The 23,053-nt window shown below is 39.2% G+C and overlaps 2 protein-coding genes across 3 annotated transcripts in view; one reads left to right on the top strand and one right to left on the bottom strand.

Moving 5' to 3' along the window:
- Positions 1-23,053, top strand: part of LOC109623124 (uncharacterized) — a 582,257-nt gene that overhangs the window by 179,589 nt on the left and 379,615 nt on the right. The gene's annotated exons all lie outside the window — the stretch shown is intronic.
- Positions 3,922-17,683, bottom strand: LOC115260956 (transmembrane protease serine 9-like). The gene is made up of 4 exons (XM_062849318.1): positions 15,978-17,683; positions 15,744-15,916; positions 15,467-15,554; positions 3,922-4,548 (listed from the first exon to the last, which is right to left on the bottom strand). The coding sequence occupies exons 1-4, from the start codon at positions 17,560-17,562 to the stop codon at positions 4,292-4,294; spliced, it is 2,103 nt and encodes a 700-aa protein (XP_062705302.1). The 5' UTR covers positions 17,563-17,683; the 3' UTR covers positions 3,922-4,291.

Below are 23,053 nucleotides of genomic sequence, written 5' to 3'. Positions count from 1 at the left end.
AAGCAAATATACAGAATGTTTCAACAGCTCCATTATTGTGCTGCGCTTTGTCAGCCAGCCATCCAGCCGGCATTCGTGGAATGAAAGGATACACTTCACCGCAAAACGGATGAAGCAACGATTCCCCGAGACAGGGATTTACATACATTAAATTCAAATACGAACGACTTTTGTCAGGCTCTTTGTCGGGGAAGATTAGCTGAAGGGATGAAGTCCGCCCGGCACGATGGCATTCCACCTACTTCACCCAACACGATTGACACACGGTTTGAATTCATCCATGCGAGACCAAGTACCAAGGCTCTCAGTTTGTCAAGATAAATGATACTGAAATAACACGAAACAGAGATCTATTGCGGCTTTCAGCCGTGGGAAATCAGTTCGAAATACTCAAATCCGTAGCGTGATTCCGTTACAGTGCTCAAAATTCGTTCTCCACATTCTCAGAAATTGGTTTTTGTTCTGTCAAGATGAGCAACGAGGCATACTGAATTTAACTATGCTTCTCAGAACCCACGTCAAGTGCAGGAGCATACATATGCCACTCAACCAACCATGTATGAAGGAAAGCCAAAGGATTGGGGTTCCCTTTCACAGTAAATGAGAAAAAAGAAAGGAAAAAAAAATAATGAGTTTCTATTTTAGTACACTTTTTTGTACAAAGTTTCTCGCAATGAAACACAAGGCTGTCAAAAGAATCAGATCCTCAATTCGTGACGCAAGTGAGAGCAGAGCTGAGCCGATCAGAAGCACATAACAAGATCATAACAAAATTAAAACAACTCTTGTTAGAAATAGCAGAAGTTGATTTAATACTGTTGTAAGAATTTGATCATGTAAATTATATTAACTTTTATTGTAATTTTAGTAACACAACATTATAACAAAACTTGTTTTGTTTATTCAAAACAGATGTGGAACCACATTTGTTACATAATGCATTGTAATATACAGTGTATCAAACAATTGACAGCAATTTTTTGATCTAAATAATTTTTCATTCAAATGTTTATAACTTTTTATACGTCAATCAAAAACGCTGAAGTTTTGACCAATCATAAATCATATGTTGAAGTTCTATTGGTAAAACATTGAGCGAAATCGAATAAGTTTTCTAAAAGTTATAGAACTTTTAGTAAAACTCATAATATTTTTGAACACATTTCTTAAACATTATATCTCAATATGTACTCGATGAAACTTTTTCAATCTTTTTTGTGTTACAGTTTATACCTAAGGCTTTCATATGCAGCTACGTTCAAGGTTCTATATTCACAACATAAAATAATTGCCCACATGCACAATTTCGTAACACGTTCATTGCAATCTTTGTTATATTTTCTGTATTAAAATTACTTCAGTTTTTTGTATTGTCGCGAAAAATCCAGATAATTTTTGTTATTTTAGTCACTCGAGCCAAGAGATTTATAACAAAATTTGCAAAAAAATGTTTTGAAATATATAACAGAACTTGTTATTTTTTGTTGTGGTTTCACGAATTTAATTCAACAAAATTTGATATAATCTTGTTATGATTATATCTCAACTTGTTATATGTATGTGTGTTTTAATTGGAACGAAGTTTGTTACATTGTTTGTTATTTTAACTACTAACGTTAGATGTTTCATAACAACCGTCTCATCTCTCATCTCATCTCTCATCTCATCTCTCATCTCATCTCTCATCTCATCTCTCATCTCATCTCTCATCTCATCTCTCATCTCATCTCTCATCTCATCTCTCATCTCATCTCTCATCTCATCTCTCATCTCATTTCTCATCTCATCTCTCATCTCATCTCTCATCTCATCTCTCATCTCATCTCTCATCTCATCTCTCATCTCATCTCTCATCTCATCTCTCATCTCATCTCTCATCTCATCTCTCATCTCATCTCTCATCTCATCTCTTATCTCATCTCTCATCTCATCTCTCATCTCATCTCTCATCTCATCTCTCATCTCATCTCTCATCTCATCTCTCATCTCATCTCTCATCTCATCTCTCATCTCATCTTTCATCTCATCTCTCATCTCATCTCTCATCTCATCTCTCATCTCATCTCTCATCTCATCTCTCATCTCATCTCTCATCTCATCTCTCATCTCATCTCTCATCTCATGTCTCATCTCATCTCTCATCTCATCTCTCATCTCATCTCTCATCTCATCTCTCATCTCATCTCTCATCTCATCTCTCATCTCATCTCTCATCTCATCTCTCATCTCATCTCTCATCTCATCTCTCATCTCATCTCTCATCTCATCTCTCATCTCATCTCTCATCTCATCTCTCATCTCATCTCTCATCTCATCTCTCATCTCATCTCTCATCTCATCTCTCATCTCATCTCTCATCTCATCTCTCATCTCATCTCTCATCTCATCTCTCATCTCATCTCTCATCTCATCCTAAGGAGCGTATATGGGGGGAGCGCTATTTGGGAATTAGTGCGTAAATTTAGGGGGCAAATTGAGTTTGGCGCAAACAAAGTGAGCGTAAATTGGGATTTTAGTGTACTATCAAGTCTAAAGTTCAACTATTGTGTAGTTATATCCGAGAACTTCCTGGAGTTTAGGCTATCTGATCTACAAGTGTAATCACTAATCAGTGATCTAGTGGACTCATATGAATAAGATTGATGCTTACACAGCCTCATGTAAGAATTTGTCAGTTATATATTAGCTCAGTGATATATTAAAGCAGTATAAATTAAATTTGCCTCATGGAACTATGTGCTATTAAATAATGAGTTCATTGTCTGGTTAAGGATCTCCAAGATCATCTAATGTATTGACATTCACCTGCGAGCATCTGAAACCACCATAATACCTCCGTGAAATACACCTATGAGCATCCGAAGCCCCCTTAAAGCCCGTCGGAAACCTTATGAAACACCCTGAAGCGCAAATATCCGTGAAGTTCATATGATAGCCTCTGAAGCCCCCTTAATTCCTCTGGGAACTCCTAAAACGTCCTGCAACCTTGAAATCCATTTTGGTAATGATATAATCAGCTAAAAAAATATTTAGGCAGTTCCAACTTACACCTAAATGGAGATTTGAGTGTAGTTGTAAATTACTTTATCAATCAGAAAGCTATTTGAACCGTTTTAGGTGGAACCCCAAGTGACCAAATTTCAATTAAAAGGCGAAGTCAAGTTTCCGCTGCCGTAATGCCCGAAGTTCATGTTTCTACCACTATTTTGACCGTTCGCCTTGAGCCACATCCTCTTTTCATCTTAGCGATCTTAGCCGACGAATAACAACACTCTCACTGCTCTGATAGTCTAACGATCTCGTTTGGCCTGGCGACACCGTTCTTCCCGGACCGGACCGGGCACAGGAAACTTTCCCGTCGTTCAATTTGACTCTTTGTGTGCTGGTCGTCGACGTCGTCGGTCGCCGTACAAAGTTTCTATCTTTGTTTTTCTTTGGGTCGCATGAATTTATGGTCCTTGAATTAGTGGCAGCAGAAGTCCTGTTACCCCACTTGGCTTGGCACTATCATCATCAACCGACCAACCGACGACCCCGGCTAGTCCGGGCTGGAAAGTTACTGGGCATCGCGTGTGTCTGGAGTGCTGTGATAATGGTGGGCTCAGGCATCTCCGTGCCTCTACAAGTTGTCATTAATTCTGTGAATGGGAAGGATTTCGAAGGAAAACATACTCCGGTCGGTCGGGTGCATGAAGCTGGGTGTTTTTGTAAAGCGATATGTAGGGATAGAAGGGTTCAAAGTGAGAGGTCACTATTAGGGTGAACCCGGAAATTTAAGGATTATCGAAATGTCACATGCAAATGCCGGTTGATTACTATTACTGCAGAGATTTCCGTTAATTGTAAGCATATTGAGAACACTCCATTCAGTGACTATTTTTCCATTTTTCCCTGAACGGAAGCAATACAAAGGATGCTCTTTATGCTGCTACCTCATCTAGTCCACACAACTTGCGAAACCCGAAGGATAACGCTACATTACACAATGTTGGCGGATGGTCACCACTTTCTCGCCATCCTCTTGCTAACATTCATTGGAAACATTATGACACCATTTCCCCATGTCAACTTGTCAAGTGTCGTTCGTTGGGCTATTGTGAAGTCCGCGCGTGTATGCGCCATACAATAGCTACATAAGCACAAGCCAAGAGTTAGTAATTACGAAATTGGGTCATGTATTCACATCCTATCAAGCTGCTTTTCTAATAACTAACTATGTACCCACTAACATTGTAGTCAATCTCGGAGAGAAGAGCACTTATACGCCCGCCCCAAACCCACACTACAACTACTAGAACAATTTGGACAGCAGAGTGTCTTTTAAATCCTTGATAAGACACTTCTTTGCCTTGAATATCCTTTTGATGGGTGCCTTGAGGCCACCACTTTCTTCGGAGGAGGAGGAGGAGTCGCCGTTTCGATGTTTGCAATCATGGCGATGATGGTGATCTGTCGGAACGCCGGCCGTCGTTGGCTGTTGAGGGTAGTAGTGATGGTGGTGGTGATGGATTTCGGTGTAGCTGGAGTGGGACGCTCCTGGGGGAGGGGCTGCGAGTGGAATAGAAAAGAAAGTGATATGGTTAATATAATATGGCATATAACATACATTCAATTTAATAATTACTCATTAAACATAAAAATGAAACAACGAAGCTAAAGAGCTGTTGTACTCTAAAGTTCATTTTTTTGCATTAGATGTATACAATGGAAATTGTATTACTTTGACCCTTTCCAAATGATGGTCTAGATATATTTTATCACAAACATGTCCTATGTACCTAGCACAGACAACTTTCTAAAAGTCACTCACACATCACTTTTTTGAAGATCTTGCCATTTTTGAGTTGCGCTTATTCAAAAACTTTGGGCCTTATCAAATGTTAGTCTAGATAAACTTTGACAAAACAAAGCGTGTAAATTTGCTTTAAAATACAAAGATTTCATACCCGCAAAGTTTCATTGGATTAAGAAAGGGTGCTGCCATCCACTGGATGAGATGGCGTGAAATTCATCGGATGCTAAATATGGTACACCTTTACATAACATACCATGCAAATTAACATTATAATCGTTTAAATTTCCGCTAATTCCCGTGAACCGGTTGGAGTCCATGATGGATTACGCGATAATTATCAGAAATGTGCACTAAAACTAATATCTCCTTTATGTAAATGACTTCTCTCTGAATTTAACATGAATATTTGTTTCTGTGCATATAAGGACTGTTATAATTATAAAACTAGATATCTTGTTAGCACTTTATCTTTGTTATTTTCAATTAAAATCATAATCAGTTTTTGACACAGCTTTCAATAATTTGTCTTGAATAGTTAGTTGAAGCTTACCAGACTGATAAGAGCAACGATGGACAGTGTGCAGAACAGCGTAAGGATTTCGGGTGAACTATCCAGTTCATTTGAATCTCGACGGGGACTACGACAAGGTGATGGACTTTCCTGCCTACTATTCAACATCGCTCTGGAAGGTGTTATGCGACGAGCCGGGCTCAACAGCCGGGGTACGATCTTCACGAAATCCGGCCAATTTGTCTGTTTTGCGGATGACATGGATATTATTGCTAGAACATTTGGAGCGGTGGCAGACCAGTACACCCGCCTGAAACGTGAAGCAGCAAAGGTCGGACTGGTGGTGAATGCGGCTACGACAAGGTACATGCTGGTAGGTGGGACTGAGCAAGACAGGATAAGCCTTGGCAGCAATGTTACGATAGACGGGGATACTTTCGAGGTGGTAGAAGAATTCGTCCACCTCGGTTCCTTGGTAACGACTGACAATAACCTCCTCTCCTCTCTCTCCTCTTCTTGGCGTAACGTCCTCACTGGGACAAAGCCTGCTTCTCAGCTTAGTGTTCTATGAGCACTTCCACAGTTATTAACTGAGAGCTTCCGCTGCCAATGACCATTTTGCATGTGTATATCGTGTGGCAGGCACGAAGATACTCTATGCCCAAGGAAGTCAAGGAAATTTCCTTTACGAAAAGATCCTGGACCGACCGGGAATCGAACCCGTCACCCTCAGCATGGTCATGCTGAATACCCAATGACAATAACGTGAGCCGTGAAATACGAAGGCGCATCATCAGTGGAAGTCGTGCCTACTATGGGCTCCAGAAGAAACTGCGGTCAAAAAAAAAACATTCACCCCCGCACCAAATGTACCATGTACAAGACGTTAATAAGACCGGTGGTTCTCTATGGACACGAGACATGGACGATGCTCGAGGAGGACCTGCAAGCACTCGGAGTTTTCGAGCGACGGGTGCTAAGGACGATCTTCGGCGGTGTGCAGGAGAACAGTGTGTGGCGGAGAAGGATGAACCACGAGCTCACTGCACTTTACGGCGAACTCAGCATCCACAAAGTGGCCAAAGCTGGAAGGATACGGTGGGCAGGGCATGTTGCAAGAATGCCGGACAACAACCCTGCAAAGTTGGTGTTTGCTAACCATCCGGTTGGTACAAGAAGGCGTGGAGCGCAGAGAGCACGATGGGCGGACCAGGTGGAGCGTGATCTGGCGAGTGTTGGGCGTGACCGACGTTGGAGAGCTGCAGCTGCAAATTGAGTATTATGGCGGCAAATTGTTGATTCAGTATTATCATGAATTTGATGTTAACGAAATAAATTAAATGAATGAGTTAGTTGAAAAAAATATTACATTATACAAAATGTTCATTATTACGTGATGAGAGCGATTCTCGGCAAACCCCAAATAAAATCCCATTTTTCGGAATTGTAAATAATTTTCCATTTACTAAAAGTTTGTTGACGAATCGGTCAGTTTTCAGTGTGCCGCCATTCAGTTGTCCAGATATGTGCACGTGAAACTTTGCGGTTTGGCTTCGTTATATATACTACTGTGTTGGTAAATTCACCCAAAGCTTTTAATGAGTGATTTTGATGAGTTGCGCTGTAAGTTTTTTAAGCGTATGGTTTATTCATGTTGGATGCTTTGGTGCATGAATACTGCATGGTAAATGAAAATTACCAATTTCTGGATATACTGAAAAATATGAATATATCAATATCATAAATTTGGAGGTTTTTTTCGGATGCAACAGTTATCGACAGAGCTGCATCTAAGCATAATTATCTGGCTCTGTAAAGAAATACTGAGTTCTCGCAAATCTCGACTATCGATCATCACCAAACAGTTTTGATGTCAAAAACTACTGAGTGGAGCAAAACGAAAATCCATTTACCTTAAGCTTTCTACTGAAGTTTCGCGAGGCAAGATTTTGCTTGTTCCAAATCAACGTCGACTGGGGATTTCACTAAGAACTTCCTCCAGGAATTCTGCCAGGAATCCTTTTTGAGGATTCTGTCAGGAGTTCACTCTGGAGATTCTAACGGGCATTTCCTCTTGAGATTCCTCTAGTAATTTCCAGCAGATTCTACCTGAAATTCTCCTTGGGGATTCCTTCCTATGTCCCTTTCGAGAATTCCCCAGGAGCTCCCTATGAGGACATGTTAGATCCCTGTAGAGATTCCTACGGAAGATCGTTCTGAGGATTTCATAGGAGATTCGTTGAGGGTTTCCTCCTGGAGTTACTTCAGAAAAATCTTCTTGAAGGTCCTTCTTGAGATATCTCTAAATGTTTAATATGACCATTTCTCCAGGTTTTTTTTTTTTTCACCAGGAGTTCGCTCTGGGAAGAATCAAGAACTTCAGCAGAAATCCCTAGAATAAACTTTTGTAGAAATTCCCATGATGAACTTTTCCAGCAATCCGTAAAAGGAACTCCTGAAGAAAGCCCCAGAATGAGCTTCAAGAGGAATCTCTGAAATGAACTCCTGGAGGAGTCCTAGGATGGAACTTTTGAAGAATTATCGTGGAAAAAAAATCCCTAAAGTTACACCTAGAGATATTCTCAGAAAAAAAAACAAGTCCTGAATGGATCTCCTTGAACGGAAACCCCCAAAAGGAACTCCTGAAGGTATTTCCAAAGGAAATTCTTGGTGAAAGCTCAAAAGAGGATTCCTAGTGAAATATGAAGACGATTTCGAAGATGAAATGGAATATGAAATTCTTGGCGGAATTCCCAGACGGAAATTTCGGAAGAATTCGGAGTTGCTAGTGGAAAATCCAGATTAAATTCCTGGTGGGATCTCTATAGGTAATTTCACGAGTTATCTCCAGAAGAAACTCCTCGCAGAAATCTCGAGAAGAAAGTCCAGAAGGAATTCCCTAGAAATACTTCTATAAGAACTCCAGAAGGAATTTCTTGAAGGGATGTATAGTGGTATCTCCAGAAAGAACTCCTGGACCAATCCAAAGAGAGATTTCCAGAAGAAACTCCTGAAGAATTTCCCAGAAGAACTCCTGAAATAATTTCCCCATGTCACTGCCCATATTCGCATAGTCGATGTAACCACCAACGTCTGCTCTGATGGGAAAACACGATTTTATAGATTTTTTCCGGATTTACATATGCACCGACTATTTGAATGAAATAATCTGTCAGTTTCGTGGATTACAGCTACAAAAAGTGAGCCGCAATGATTTTAAGATGTTTTATGTAATTTTTCCATATTTAAAACGTGTACGTCAGTTTATGCGACCACTCAGTCGTTTTGATGAATGATTACACGGATAAGTTGACGTAACAACCAGATTGCTATGACCGTTATGTTAGCTATTACGGTACCCGTTTTCTGAACATGTGTTAGATTTTTTTTTCCGAATGTCTGTCTTCTTCTTCTTCTATATGGCTCTACGTCCCCACTGAGACTTGGCCTGCCTCGCTTCAACTTAGTGTTCTTTGAGCACTTCCACAGTTCTTAATTGAAGGGCTTCCTTTGCCTGCCATTGCATGCATTTGTATATTGTGAGGCAAGTGCAATGATACACCATGCCCAGGGAGTCGAAAAAAAATTCCCGACCGGAACGGGAATCGAACCCGGGTCTCCGGCTGAATGTCCGTATTCGTGCGTTAAATACATTCTTTGTTGATAAGCAGCAGTCCCGACTCGAAAGAAGATGTACTAACCGTGGTTTCAGAAAAAAAAAAGCTAACACGTCACATTCTGAAAATGTGAACTATCTGATAGTGCGGTCGATCGTACCATAAAGCGTGGGAATCTAATGCGCACCTTGCAATTAAGGCAGTCTATGTTGAAAAGGTTATTTTATGCCTTATCCAAAATATGGTGTTGTACGTAACTATTTATTAAGAAATACCTTAGGGGCTGTCCATAACCCGGGTAGAGGCTAATGGCAAACAAAGGACAAAATAATAACTGGTTTTGCCATCATATCTTGTTTTGCCATTCTTCTGTTATTATGAAAAACTTAAAATGGCTAATCAATAGCAAAATATACAATCATAGCAAATATTGTCATTGATATGTTATTCATGAATAATGCTAAATAACACATCAATAACAAAAATTACTATCATGGTAAAACTTGCAATTTAGCACCTTTTATAATGAATTGTATAAAATATCAAAACAATAACATAATTTACATTCCTAGCTAAATTTACCATTATTTTGATATTGTGAGAAATTATTTATAAACATTAGGCAACATAACAAATTTTACTCTTAATATACCATGAACTATTATATTGTATATTTCAAGCATAACGGTGGCTACGTTCATCAAAGTGAATTTGATTTTTAAGTTCGTTTCGTTTTGAGTTTTTCATTTCCACAAAATAAAACTGTTTTTACATTGATTGATGAACTTAAATTTTAATGAAGAAAAAAAAAGAAATAGCTCATTTTACCTTTCTTCTGCTACTTCGAAATAATAACTGAATCTACCATTATTTTAAAATTGAATTTGAACAACTAAACCTACAATTATTTTGATCGCCACATAATCAGCTAAATTTGATCTTATTCTGTTATCAATAACTCAAGAATGTCATATTTTGTTATTCACCGATAACAGTTAATTTGGGTCTTATTTTGTTATCAATATCTCAATAATAACTTATTTTGTTCTTCAATTTAATCCGCATGCTTTACCATTACTTTGTTATTACAATGGCAAAATAAGTTATTTTTATGTTTTTCTGCTACGAAAATTTTGTTATTATTTTTGTTATTTTAACTCTTATTTCAAACAAACAAATAACACATTTTGCCATTCAAACATTCTGTTTTAATGGTAAAATTTGCCATCCTTTTGCCATTAAGCTCTACCCGGGAAACCACGTGGTCAATTTTGGGACTTTTCATTTCGTGGTCATTTTTTATCTAAGTTTTGGAGGATATTTACGACTGGGAAGAAATGTTGAACTTTTGTGGCTTTCTCAGTCTAACAGGATTAAAACGGCTATCCCGGGTAGAGGCTAATGGCAAACAAAGGACATAATAATAACTGGTTTTGCCATCATATCTCGTTTTGCCATTCTTCTGTTATTATGAAAAACTTAAAATGGCAAATCAAGAGCAAAATATACAATCATAGCAAATCTTGTCATTGATATGTTATTCATGAATAATGCTAAATAACACATCAATAACAAAAACTACTATCATGGTAAAACTTGCAATTTAGCACCTTTTATAATGAATTGTATAAATTCGAAAGAATAACATAATTTACATTCCTAGCTAAATTTGCCATTATTTTGATATTGTGAGAAACTATTTATAAACATTAGGCACCATAACATATTTTACTCTTAATATACCATTAACTATTATATTGTATATTTCAAGCATAACTTTTCAATTCGACGTATCTCGCAAAAGTAAACAAATCCGGATTCTCAGCTTTGTGTTTGATTCGCAATGGATTCTATTTGATGCACATCAATTTATGTTAATTTAGAACTCAAACAATTAAAGAGTATAATTTGTAAAACGACGTATCTATCTTTTTCGACGCAACGGTGGCTACGTTCGTCAAAGTGAATTTGATTTTTAAGTTCGTTTCGTTTTGAGTTTTTAATTTCCACAAAATAAAACTATTTTTACATTGATTGATGAACTTAAATTTTATTGAAGAAAAAAAAAGAAATAGCTCATTTTACCTTCCTTCTGCTACTTTAAAATAATAACTGGATCTACCAAAACTGAAATAATAACTGAAACGCCAAAACTATTCGAAAGTCTTCAAAACAGTCGTCGTCAATATAGCATTATTTTAAAATTGAATTTGAACAACTAAACCTACCATTATTTTGATCGCCACATAAACAGCTAAGTTTGTTCTTATTCTGTTATCAATAACTTAAGAATGTCATATTTTGTTATTCACCGATAACAGTTAATTTGGGTCTTATTTTGTTATCAATATCTCAATAATAACTTATTTTGTTCTTCAATTTAATCCGCATGCTTTACCATTACTTTGTTATTACAATGGCAAAATAAGTTATTTTTAAGTTTTTCTGCTACCAAAATTTTGTTATTATTTTTGTTATTTTAACTCTTATTTCAAACAAACAAATAACACATTTTGCCATTCAAACATTCTGTTTTAATGGTAAAATTTGCCATTCTTTTGCCATTAAGCTCTACCCGGGATGCCAAACTCCTGACCGTTTTACTTTTGTTAGACTGAAAAGCCACAACAGTTGAGTAGTATTGTTTCAATGATGGTTTTGAAACAAAACGTAAAACTTATAATAGTTTTGCTGTGGAATGATTTTACTCGTGGTTAACAATGAGTTTACTATTTCATTAATCTATGAGGTGCCACAAAAACTCACGTTTCGGGTTTCAATGAGTTTGCTTCAAGCACTTAGTAAGTAGCTGAAAGGGGGTTTGAAGAGTTAACGTCGTAATTCAGAGGAAGCGATAGAGATCTACTATAACCATCCATACAAAAAATATAACTGCTCATACATGATGTGTTTGGATTCTATACTTAGGAGATTTGCCAAACACCATTTTAGAGCAATTTAAGGTAAGCACGTTAACTGCGAACAATACTCGCTGCTAACCAGAATCACGGCATATGGCGGCGTTGCATGAACTACGAATTGTACCAAGTATGTAAATAAATCGATACAGTATGAACCCAATTTTGTCAGCCCCACAAACTGTTTGCTCTCATTAACTTAGGGTCAATTCAATCATGTTCATCACTAAGCTACTGGTTGAAAATCTATTTAGATATTTAAGGAGAACAGAAAATATGTCCCCGAAACAGGATGACAAAATCAGTTAACTGATGTATAATGAAGCGGATAAAACACTGCAGGCTGCGTTGGGCTGGGTACGTAGCTCGTATGCCAGAGAAATGACAAACTTATACCATATTAGCAGAGAACCAGGAAGGAGCCGTTGGCTTCGTGGTAGGGCGCGCACGTTGACCTTTTAGGTCTTCCTCAACTGCATTTTGCGGCCCTAAGGGGCTCCAAAATCTCAGGGCGACTGGAAGCGATTGATCCAGGACTAAGACCAGTGGAAACGATTACTTTAATCGGCGTAGACTCACCATTACGAGTTGTAGGCTATCAAGTATCAATTTGTTAAATTATTCGCATGTTCTTGTCAAAGCATCATAAATGTTTTTTTCAGTATCTGCATTGCATGCATAATAAGCATTAAACATAATCGATAATATTCACTATGAAAGTTGTTGATATTGAAAATGATTTTCAGGCATCTGAAATCAAATAATTAGCTATTTCAAATATAAATTATGTTTATGTCAATAAATTATCTCAATAAATTATATTCAATCACGTTTTATGGGGAGATTTTAGTTTTCTTGTACACAGACGTCAGTATTGCGACCACATGGTGGTTACGTCAAAACGTTCTTTTCAATATACTCACATGTTTTAGAACAAACACATTTTTTTTAATAATTGGAGCATATGCTATACATGGTGTATGATATGTTAAGCTAAAAAAGTGGATTTTGAGTTAGCAATTTCCTTCTTAGGAATCCTCCAGAAATTACCTGTGGAAAAACTTCCCGCAATTTCATCCGGGAAATTCTCCTGCAGGTCAAACCGAGATTTCTTCGGCAGTTTACCACCAATAGCTCCAGAAGAAACTTCCCAAGCGAAACTCCCGGGAACCCTCTAAAAGAACTTGTGGAAAAATATGCCAAGATAATTCCTTCAGAACTCCTGGAAGCTTTCCTAGATGAAACTTCTGGAGAAACTCCTGGAAGAATCTCTAGGAAGATCTCCTGGAATAACTAGTGTAGGTGACTCTAGAATGAACTCTTGGAAGAATCCCCACATGGAACTTCAGAAGAAATCCCCAGAGATAACTTCTGAAAGAATCCTCAAAAGACACTTCTGGAGGAAAAGAGAGAGCTCATGGAGTAATCTTCAAAGAAAACTCTTGGAGGAATACACAGAAGAGAACTCCTGGAAAATCCCTAGAAGGAATTTCTAGAAGTATCACTAGATGGGTGGAACCCCTGGAGAAAACTCTAGGAATGATACACAAATTATGTCACGCAAAAACCGACATTTCTCTGGCAGATTTCTCTGATAATTTTTCCATCACCAAAACCTCCAAAAAGATCGTCCAACAATTTCTTCGGAGAATCCTTCAACCTTCCATTCCAGGGAATCCTCCAGTGTTTCTGATTGGGGTACCCGGCAATCTTTAGGAATGCTCTAACAATCCTACAGCAGCTCTTTACAAGAGCATGCAAACAGTTTTGCCTCCACTGATTCCTTCCAGGAAATCCTCTAGTAATTTATATTGAGCAATCTGCTCTTCTAGAAAACTCTTTTGAGGAATCTCGCATTTTTGCTTAGACCAGCACCTGTCCGATGTCAAATTTGTGCATTCTATCTTTTGCTCTCCTTCATAGCTCAACAACTCAGCATAATCCACCTTACAATGAGTTGATGGGATTTCTGGTTGTTGCCGCTGAACAACTTATGGTGTTATGGAAAATGTGAGAAGAATGACAATATAATTTAACCTTAGTTCAAAGAGAAAAGCTACTTGAAATCTTGGATTATCTGTTTTACATTCACATTCACATCACAAATGGATTGCACATTCACAGTTGTCAGCTGAAGTAAAATCATTTTATTTGGTATGGCAAAAAGCATCTAGTCTCGAATTTCTCGAAATAACAAGCATTTCCCAAAAAAAATATTCGGTAGGCATTGAGTGGTCATCATTGTGCACAACCCAAGTAACACACTTGTCACAGAAGAGTCACAGTGGCGCAGGTTTTTGTAGCGCCAAAAGTAAATATGACTTACTTCTATCAAGTAAGTATTTATTAATTAGAAGTACACCTTGTCCTTTTTTTGCGTCCATGCATGACTTAGCGACAAAAAATTCTGCCGCCAAGAAAATGAGCCAACTCAACATTTTTATATTTTTTAAAACATCTCCGTGGTTAGAAGAAGTGTACAAAAATATAAAAATGTCTATTTTAATTATTATTTTGGCAGTAGAAATTTATTTCGCTAAGCCAATAGTGGACGTAAAATGAGGTTTAGGTGTAAGTTACAGTGACATCTGCGCAACAAAAACCTGCACTGCCGTGACTTTTCTGTGGCAAATGTGTTACTTGGGAACCGCCACCAAATCTTTTTAGATGCTATTCACCCTACAATATTTTTGCTATCTCTCAATTTGCTAATTCATTTTTATTTTGTATCTTCTTATTTCAAAGTCGTGCCACATATATTCTGACGCTACAATCTTTTTGAAACTCGGAATGTGCATTGTCTAACCATACAGTTAATTTAGAATACCGGGTTGAACAGCTAAAATACAGTTTAAATACAGCAATTCAGGATTTTTAACCTTTTGTACCGATTTTTGTTGACAGTTGTTGTATTGAGCCTACCAAACAGTACCGAACAGGCAATTCAGGATTGAGTGAAGTATTCTTTCAGAATATGTAATTATTGTATTGTAATCCTCTTTGGGGTCTCAATTTAGCCTAGTGGTTAAGTCTATGGATCGCCAATCCGGACACGGCGGGCTCGATTCCCGTTCCAGTCGGGAAATTTTTTTCGGGCATAGACTATCATTGCGATTGCCTCACAATATGGCGCCGTCCACAAATTACGTAACGCTCTAGGGGGAGGGGGGAGTACAGCTTAGCGTTACGGCCCATACAAAAATTTTAGTATTTTCATACAAAAAAGCGTTACAGAGGGGGGAGGGGGGTCCAAAATTGACGATTTTAGCGTTACGTAATATATGGATGCTGCCTATACAAATTCATGCAATGGCAGGCAAAGAAAGCCCTTCAATTAATAACTGTAGAAGTGCTCAAAGAACAATGAGTTGAAGTGTGGCAGGCCAAGTCCCAGTGGTACGTAGAGACATTAAGAAGAGAAGAAGAAGAAGAATCCCTTCACAGTTTCTGTTGGAAAACACTACAATTTTTTTAAATTGAAAATTTATGTAAAAAAATCATGTAAGATCGTGCTAAACTTTCCTTTCCTATCTAATCATTCTACGGTCGCTTTGGTGAGTTTTATGCTTTTGAGGCCTTATGATACCTCCTTGGCGAAATAAATTATATTTTCTTTGGAACTTACCTGGTGACGTAGCATAATCTGAACCAGTCTGAAGGAAAGACATCACACGGTCACTGCTACCGGTAAGCTTGTTTATAGCGCGTCGTATCTAAAAAAAAATCCCAGTTTTCATTTAGGGTAAATCGCCAAATATTGCACACCTTAAAAACTCGCCAATTGTTGCACACTCCATGCTTTTCTTATTAGGTGTTTTTTAAATATGCAACAATTATTTCTTAAGGTGTGCAACAATTAGCGATTTACCCTACCAGTTCGTTGAAACATCCCAAATACTCACCACTTTTTTTATCCACTTCAGGAAATATCCCGTGTCCGCTACCTTAAGATACCCTTTCGGGTTGCAGAACCCGTCCACTGTATCCAAAGCGGAGATGATACCTCTCACGGTCCACAGACCGTTTCGTTCAAAGAACATTCCACCACCAGAGTCTCCAGTGCAGGCGTTTGTATCTACAAAATGCATATAAATGTCTCTAAAGTTTCTAAATTGAATGTGAACCATAGCAATTACCATTAGCAGATCCCATACAGATCACGCCTTTCGTCTCCACCCCAAAGTTCTTTCCCGTGGCACAATTCTTAACGTCAACAATAGGCAGCTTCGTTCCCAACAGCAAGTTGGATATCATAAACGACCAAGGCTGCTCGTATCCCCAGCCGACGATCGATCCGGACGTCCCCTTGAGGTCCCACTTATCCACATCATCCTTTCTCGGCAAACATGCCGGTTGAATGTAGTCGTTGAACTGTACCGACGATGCCAACTCCAGCAGAGCTATATCATTCACCTTACTGACCGGATCAAACGCCTCATGTGGAGTGATCTTCCCCACACGAACCTCACGCATATGCACTGAACTCTCGTACAGATCGTTCTGCCCGAGTTGCACAACGATCGTCCCACTTCTCTGCTTCAGTGTATCATCCAACATGCAATGCGCCGCTGTCATGACGAACTGATCGCTAATCAACGTACCGCCACAGATGTACCTCTTCTGGCGTCCGTTCACCTCATACACGGCTACGTGCCACGGCCACTCTCCTGCGTAGCTGCGTACTCCGTTGACTATCAACCATTGCTTGTTGATCTTCCGTTCCCCGCAAGGTTCTGGCTGTTCGTCCGCTTCCGATTCATCACTTGTCACTACTGTTGGTCCTTCCGTGAAGTCTTCCTCTTTGTATGGTGATACCTGTGCAGTTATGTTCCTCAGCCAATCCCGATAGTAGCGGACTTTGATAAATCCGGTGTATTCTTCACTGTCGCACAACGTCCGGGGTCCATCTCTCAACGCAGTGAAGGACACGATCCCCGTCAAGACCCAGTGATCACGATGATACGTAACCAAGCCGCCACCTGAGTCACCGTTGCAAACACTCGATCCATTAGCATACCCTGCGCAGAACATCCCTTCGTAGATCGTGTTTGCAAACACCTCCGGATTACTTCCAAGACAACTGGTGTAGTTCACGAACGGGAGCTCCGTCATCCTTAGCCAGTTCGAAAGCGCGTCTACTTCCGTATACCCCCATCCGGAAACCTTTCCATGTTGTCGGTAGAAGCCAGGATCCTCGTGATCACTCATATCAACGCATATAGGCAAGACACGATTCGTAAACACAACACGTTTATGCAACTCCAACAACGCCAGGTCGTGCTTGAAGCCCTCCATGTGATACTCCGGATACACATGGATCTTCCTCACTTGAGCATCCTGAACGCACTCATTCGCCACACCCAGCTCGTGCACCCCCAGTTTGACCTTCAATCTCCCGATCGTCAACTTAAATCCATTGTTTGGATTCATTACACAGTGCGCGGCCGTCAGCACAAACCTCTCGGAAATCAACGATCCACCACAGCAATAGCTGAAGTTCCCTGCATCCTCATGATAAATGGCCGCTTGCCACGGGAACTCCCCACGAATGGCTTCCGCAAGCCGGGACGGCAACCCACTGGATATTTGCAGCTTCGGAACGCCGCATCGAACCGGCGAAAAAAGTAGATCGCAGCTAGCGGGATCGGCGAATGACCTCCCGATCGTCAGTAGAAGCACCCCGGCGATCGGGACGAGAACTGCTGCGTACGCGGTGAACATTATGACTGACGCTGCTGGCGTGCGACTGATAACGAGCTGGGAATTTTTGGAAACGGCGGCGTTGGATTCCACGAAAAGAATCTTATCGAACAAAACGCAGGCGCGGACTCGAATCCAGCGATCAGTGAGATTCCACTGGTGGACGGTGAGAGTTTGACTCTGGAAGAATGGGAGATCGCACGACTTTACTCACCGTTAGTTGTTCATTGACCAAAAACTCTCGAGAAGATGAGCTTGATTGAAGATGATTGAGAGGGCGCGTGAGATCTGTTTTCACGGTTACAGAAGTTACACAGATTTGTGTACTACTAGATCAGCCTCACCGCTGTGTCAAATGTACACAGATACTTTTCCAGCTCCAGCGCTGGCATGAAAACAAAATAACAAATATTTTTGCACTGATCGATTCCTGATAATGCATGTCGTCGTTCAGAGAAAATTAGTTATGAACTTGGCTCCCATACCAGCGCTAGAGCCAGAAAAGTGACTGTGTACATTTGACACAGGGGTGGAGGCTGATCTAGTAGTACACAAATCTGTGTACATTGTACACAAGCCTGTGTACATTGTACACAAGCCTGTGTTGTTTCATTTTAGGGTGTTGTTTGATGCTTGTTGTGAGAAGCCGGGTGACTTGTGTAAACAAATTGTGAATCAGTTGAAGTCAATTGGATGGGATGAGCCCGACCGGTGCGGTGTCTATCCGCCGTTATCATCACACACGAAAATGGAAGTGCGACTTTAGTTTAAAGAATGATTGTGAAAAGAAAGGATGGATGGATTACCGTCCTATTCGATTATGATTGATGACGTGACGTGATCATGGCAGTGTGTGTCTTGTTTCGGTGGAAATTCATGACGTCAGCGAGTCATGAAGCCAGAGTTGACTTTAGAAATTGGGGATGGGGGTAAGACGGACCGGGTGACTAGTTCTGTCACTTAAGACCTGAAATTTGGCTGTCTTTTACGATTAACTCTATCTTCTTCTCAGTTGATGATTATTGAACCACTCTATGAGAGAATACATATGTCAAAAGTGTAAAAAATAAACAATCGTCTACCTGGCTACACGCTTTTGTAGAGGGATCTAATATTTAAGCGACAATAAATAAGCTTTTTTAACATTAAATTGCTAAGTTTTCGCATTTAATTTTGTTTTGAACTGTTCCGTGCTATACACAATGAAATTCAGGTAAATTTTATGGACTATGGATAACGGTGGTGGAATTAATATTTTGCGTTGTGTGGGGGTAAGACGGTCCGAATTGAGGGTGGGTAAGACGGACAGTGTTGGGGTTACTTTGATATTGCCATGAGAAACACATTAAAACCCACACATTGTTTGAACTTCGTATAATTATTCGAGCATTGCATACTGTTAGGCGTTTAAAAGTGTATGGAGGTTTCCAATTTACAAAATAGATTTTAATTTGCAAAAACACGTTTCGCTAAGAGATTCAAAGCCAAATTTAGATTCTACAATGATTGATCTACCGAATATAAACGGCCATAAACATAATTTAACACAATTAATGGCTTATTAGCTAATTTTCCAAACGTGTCTGCAGGCTTGTCTGCACTGAGCGCATGAAAATTCTGCTCTTTGGGTTTACACCAGCAAGCACATCATATATTAGAAATCTTTTCAGCTTATCTGATAGAAGGATGTTGAAATATTGTAAATGTCATTTCGAACTGTCAAAAAACCGCACCGCAGAGCCGCGCAGAGCGCGCAAAGAGATTTTCACCCGGATGAAAACACTCTAGTGAATTTCACTTTGAACGGCCCGTGCGGTTCTGCAGTGCGGTTTTTTTGACAGTTTGAAATGACATTTACAATATTTCAACATCCTTTTATCTGATAAAATGAAAAGATTTATAATTAATGATGTGCTTGATGGTGTAAATTCAAAGAGCAGAATTTTCACGCACTCAGTGCGGACAAGCCTGCGTGTCTGTCTTACCCACATTGTTGAAAATCATACATTTGGAGATCACTTTTTAATTACCTCAAAAGTCATGGAAAATCAAATTTTTATTGCCAATTCGGCTTGCAGACTGTAAAGTACATTAGTTGAAGTAAATAGTATGGAGATAAAATTCAAATTATCACATTGTTTACACCACAGACAAACAGTCGTAACACTTGCGAAATTTCCATCGACCACGCTTTTAACGATGATTTTAAATTTGCATAGTTGTGGCTTTCACAACCAGAGGTGCGCATTTCGTTTTTCTATGCGTTTGACGTTTCACACTAGTGCCTTCTGTTGGCGATATTGCACAACACAGTGATGCGTGCAACTTTTCCACCAGGTGATGGTAGTGTGAACTGGGCGATGGGTTTCCATGAAAATCGTTCAAGGTGTTACGTCTGTTTGTCTGTGTTTACACTGTCAAAATATAGTGTTTCCTAAACGTGTTCGTCTTACCCCCCCCCCCCCCCCCCCCTCCTAGTGTTTACTCTACAGCCTGAAACCACGCAGGATCATGGTGGGGAGGGGGGGTCTAAAGTTTTGGAAAAAATACAACGTGGTTTTTAAATAGCCCTTTATGAAGACTCTTATAGAACTCATCCTTCATATCATCGGGTTTATGGTTCGTTGACGCATAGATGTTGATCAGGCTGTTGTCGTAGAATTTGCCCCTCATTCTCAACACACAGATTCGGTCGCTTATCGGCTGCCACCGTGGTACTTGAATGAAGTGTTGGCGATTACGATAAGGAACAGTAGCGGTGATAATAGACATCCTTGCCTCACTCCAGCAACGACTCGGATGGGATCGATCAAAACACCGTTGTGCAGTTTCGGGGAATCCCCAAAGGAGTTACTGATTTTTTTCAGCAATTACTGGAAATATTTTTTCACAAATTTCAAGAGATATTTCTTGTAAATTCCAGGAAAATTCTTGAAACCTGAATCTTTGAAGAAACTTCAGAAGAAATCACCGAAGGGAACTCCAGGCAATATACCTCTACGAATTCCAAGATAAATTCCTGAAGGAATTGCGCGATAAATCCTTCAAGAAGTTGCTGGAAGGATCCCTGAAGGAGTTCTAGGAGGTGTCTATCAAGGAGTTCCTGGATGAACGCCTGAGTGAATTTGAAAACAAATCACTGAAGGAGCTCTTGGAGCAATCCTTGAAGGAGAAATCCCTCAAAGAATTTCAGGAAAAAGTCCTGAAGAAATTCCTAGAGGAGTTCAAGAAGATATTCCTAGAGTAATCTCCGAAGAATCTCTGAAATAATTTTTGGATAAATCTTTGAAGGAGTTCCTAGATAAGTCTCTGAAAGAGTTTTTGAAGAAATTTGAAGAAAAATCCTATAAGATATAGGTAATGGTGAAATCCTTAACCCTTTGGAGCCGGAGAGGTCATGTATGACCCCAACACATAAACGACTGTATAAATTCATCCATTCGATAAAACAGAATACTGTCTTCATCAAACTTACTGCAAATGGAGTCCGCTATTAGAAAAAAATGGACATATTTGTATTTGGGGCTTCATTGACAACCTAGTACATCCTGAACACAATGAAATTTGGAAAAACGAAATAATTGACATACCAGTTGATCTAAAAGCTGGACTTGTAAGTGGGGTACGTTTATATGTATCCATTTAACCTTTGTCAAGAATATAGAAAGGTGTTTTATATTCTGGGATGTTCTAGGTGTTTCAAACTTTCCTATAGTGAAGTTTTTCAAATCTACAAGAACAATTTTATGTATTTTCGCCACAAATAATAGCATTGCATATCCTATACTGGGATCCGTGAAGCTCTTGATACCAACAATGTTATTTAAAGACACTATACTATAGGGATACTCCAGGTCAGCCAAACTACCTTGGAATTCAGATCACTCGTAACATCAGTTATATCTGACATAATGAGTAACATTTCATAATCAATCGTGGTGACTGGACCAACCTGAAGTCTACTATGTATAATTATGAACCTTTGGGACAAACTATCCTGGAGTTCAGCTCCTGATAGTAACAGTAGTTATTCTCACAATAAATTTTAAACTGTAATCTGTAATTCCCCTGATATATCATGAGTAATTTCACGATAGTTTTCGAGATATTCCAGATCAATAACACCACTCCGCAGACCATACCTTCGGGAGTGGTTACATAATCCACTGTTCTTACTAGGAACAATAAGCGTTGTTATAAATTTTTGGGATATTATGGTGAATATATAACGAAGCCACACCTCGTATTTTCAAAAGCACAAATCTAAAGAACCGAATGTCGGTTCGAGCTGAAAAGTTGATCGATTGGTTACCACCAGCGGGTTACCAATCGATCAACTTTTCATCTCAAATTAACATTCGGTTCTTTAGATTTGTGCTTTTGAAAATTCGAGGTGTGGCCTCGTCATATATATGCCCCTTATGGGCTTCTTACTGTTATGAAGCTTAGTTGAAAAAAAAAAAACAACCATTGCGACATGAGGCGATTTCGTTTCAGATAGTAATGTGACACTGTCCATAAACTACGTAGACTCATTTTTGGCCATCTCAGACTTTTGTCCATACAAAATTTTCGAAATTTGTATGGAGCGTAGACTTTGGTCAGACCCCCCGCAAACCAACCGCCACCCCCCCTCCCCCTCCCCCTACGTAGTTTACGGACAGGCCCTGTTACACAATACTTTTTGATAAATGAGTTTCCGATTTTATACTGTGAGCTCCAATAAGTATAACAGATTGTTCACCATAACTCTATATAACCAACACGGAAACTTCAATTGCTGTAGAGGCTAGATGTTAAACATCATAATAGTTTGGATGGTCCCAGCTGATCTTATGATGTCCATTGAACATTTAGAAGATTTACTGGACATGATAGATTGCAAACCGTAGCTTTGTATAATGAAGGAAGCTACCGTTACACTCGTAGATTTCCGAGTGTAATCTCAAGAACGGTTTGGATGACCTAGGATATCCCAACTGATCTGATACTGTCTATTGAACTTTAAGAAGACTCACTGGAAATGATAGATTACAAATCGTAGCTTTGTATAATGAAAGAAGTTATCGTTACACCCGTAGACTTTGGGATCTTAACTCAAGAATAGGATATCAAAAAAAAATATTCTGCATGATATTCTACCCTTCTTATACTATTAAGCATCAAAACAACAGAAAAACGTAGAAAAAGTTCCATAATAACGCTTGGAAAAATTCCGACTTCAAAGGGTTAAAGAAACTCCTGGAAAAAGTTCCGAATAGTTCGTGGAGAAATCCCTGGAGGAGTTAACGGAGAAATCTTTCAAGGAAGGAATAACTGAAAAGTTCCTGGAAAAATATATGCAGGAGTTCCTGGCGAATTCCCTGTAGGTATTCTTGAAGAAATCCCTGAAGAAATTTGAGAATATGGAGTTCACGGAGAAATCCTTGTTAGAGTTCCTGAAGTAATATCTCCAGAAATTCTAGGAGAAATCCCTCAAAAGATTTCAAGGAAAATCCTTGAACAAATTCTG

Source organism: Aedes albopictus, chromosome 2 (assembly GCF_035046485.1).
Source record: "Aedes albopictus strain Foshan chromosome 2, AalbF5, whole genome shotgun sequence".
NCBI lineage: Eukaryota > Metazoa > Arthropoda > Insecta > Diptera > Culicidae > Aedes > Aedes albopictus.
This window is presented reverse-complemented; position numbering and strand designations above follow the sequence as displayed.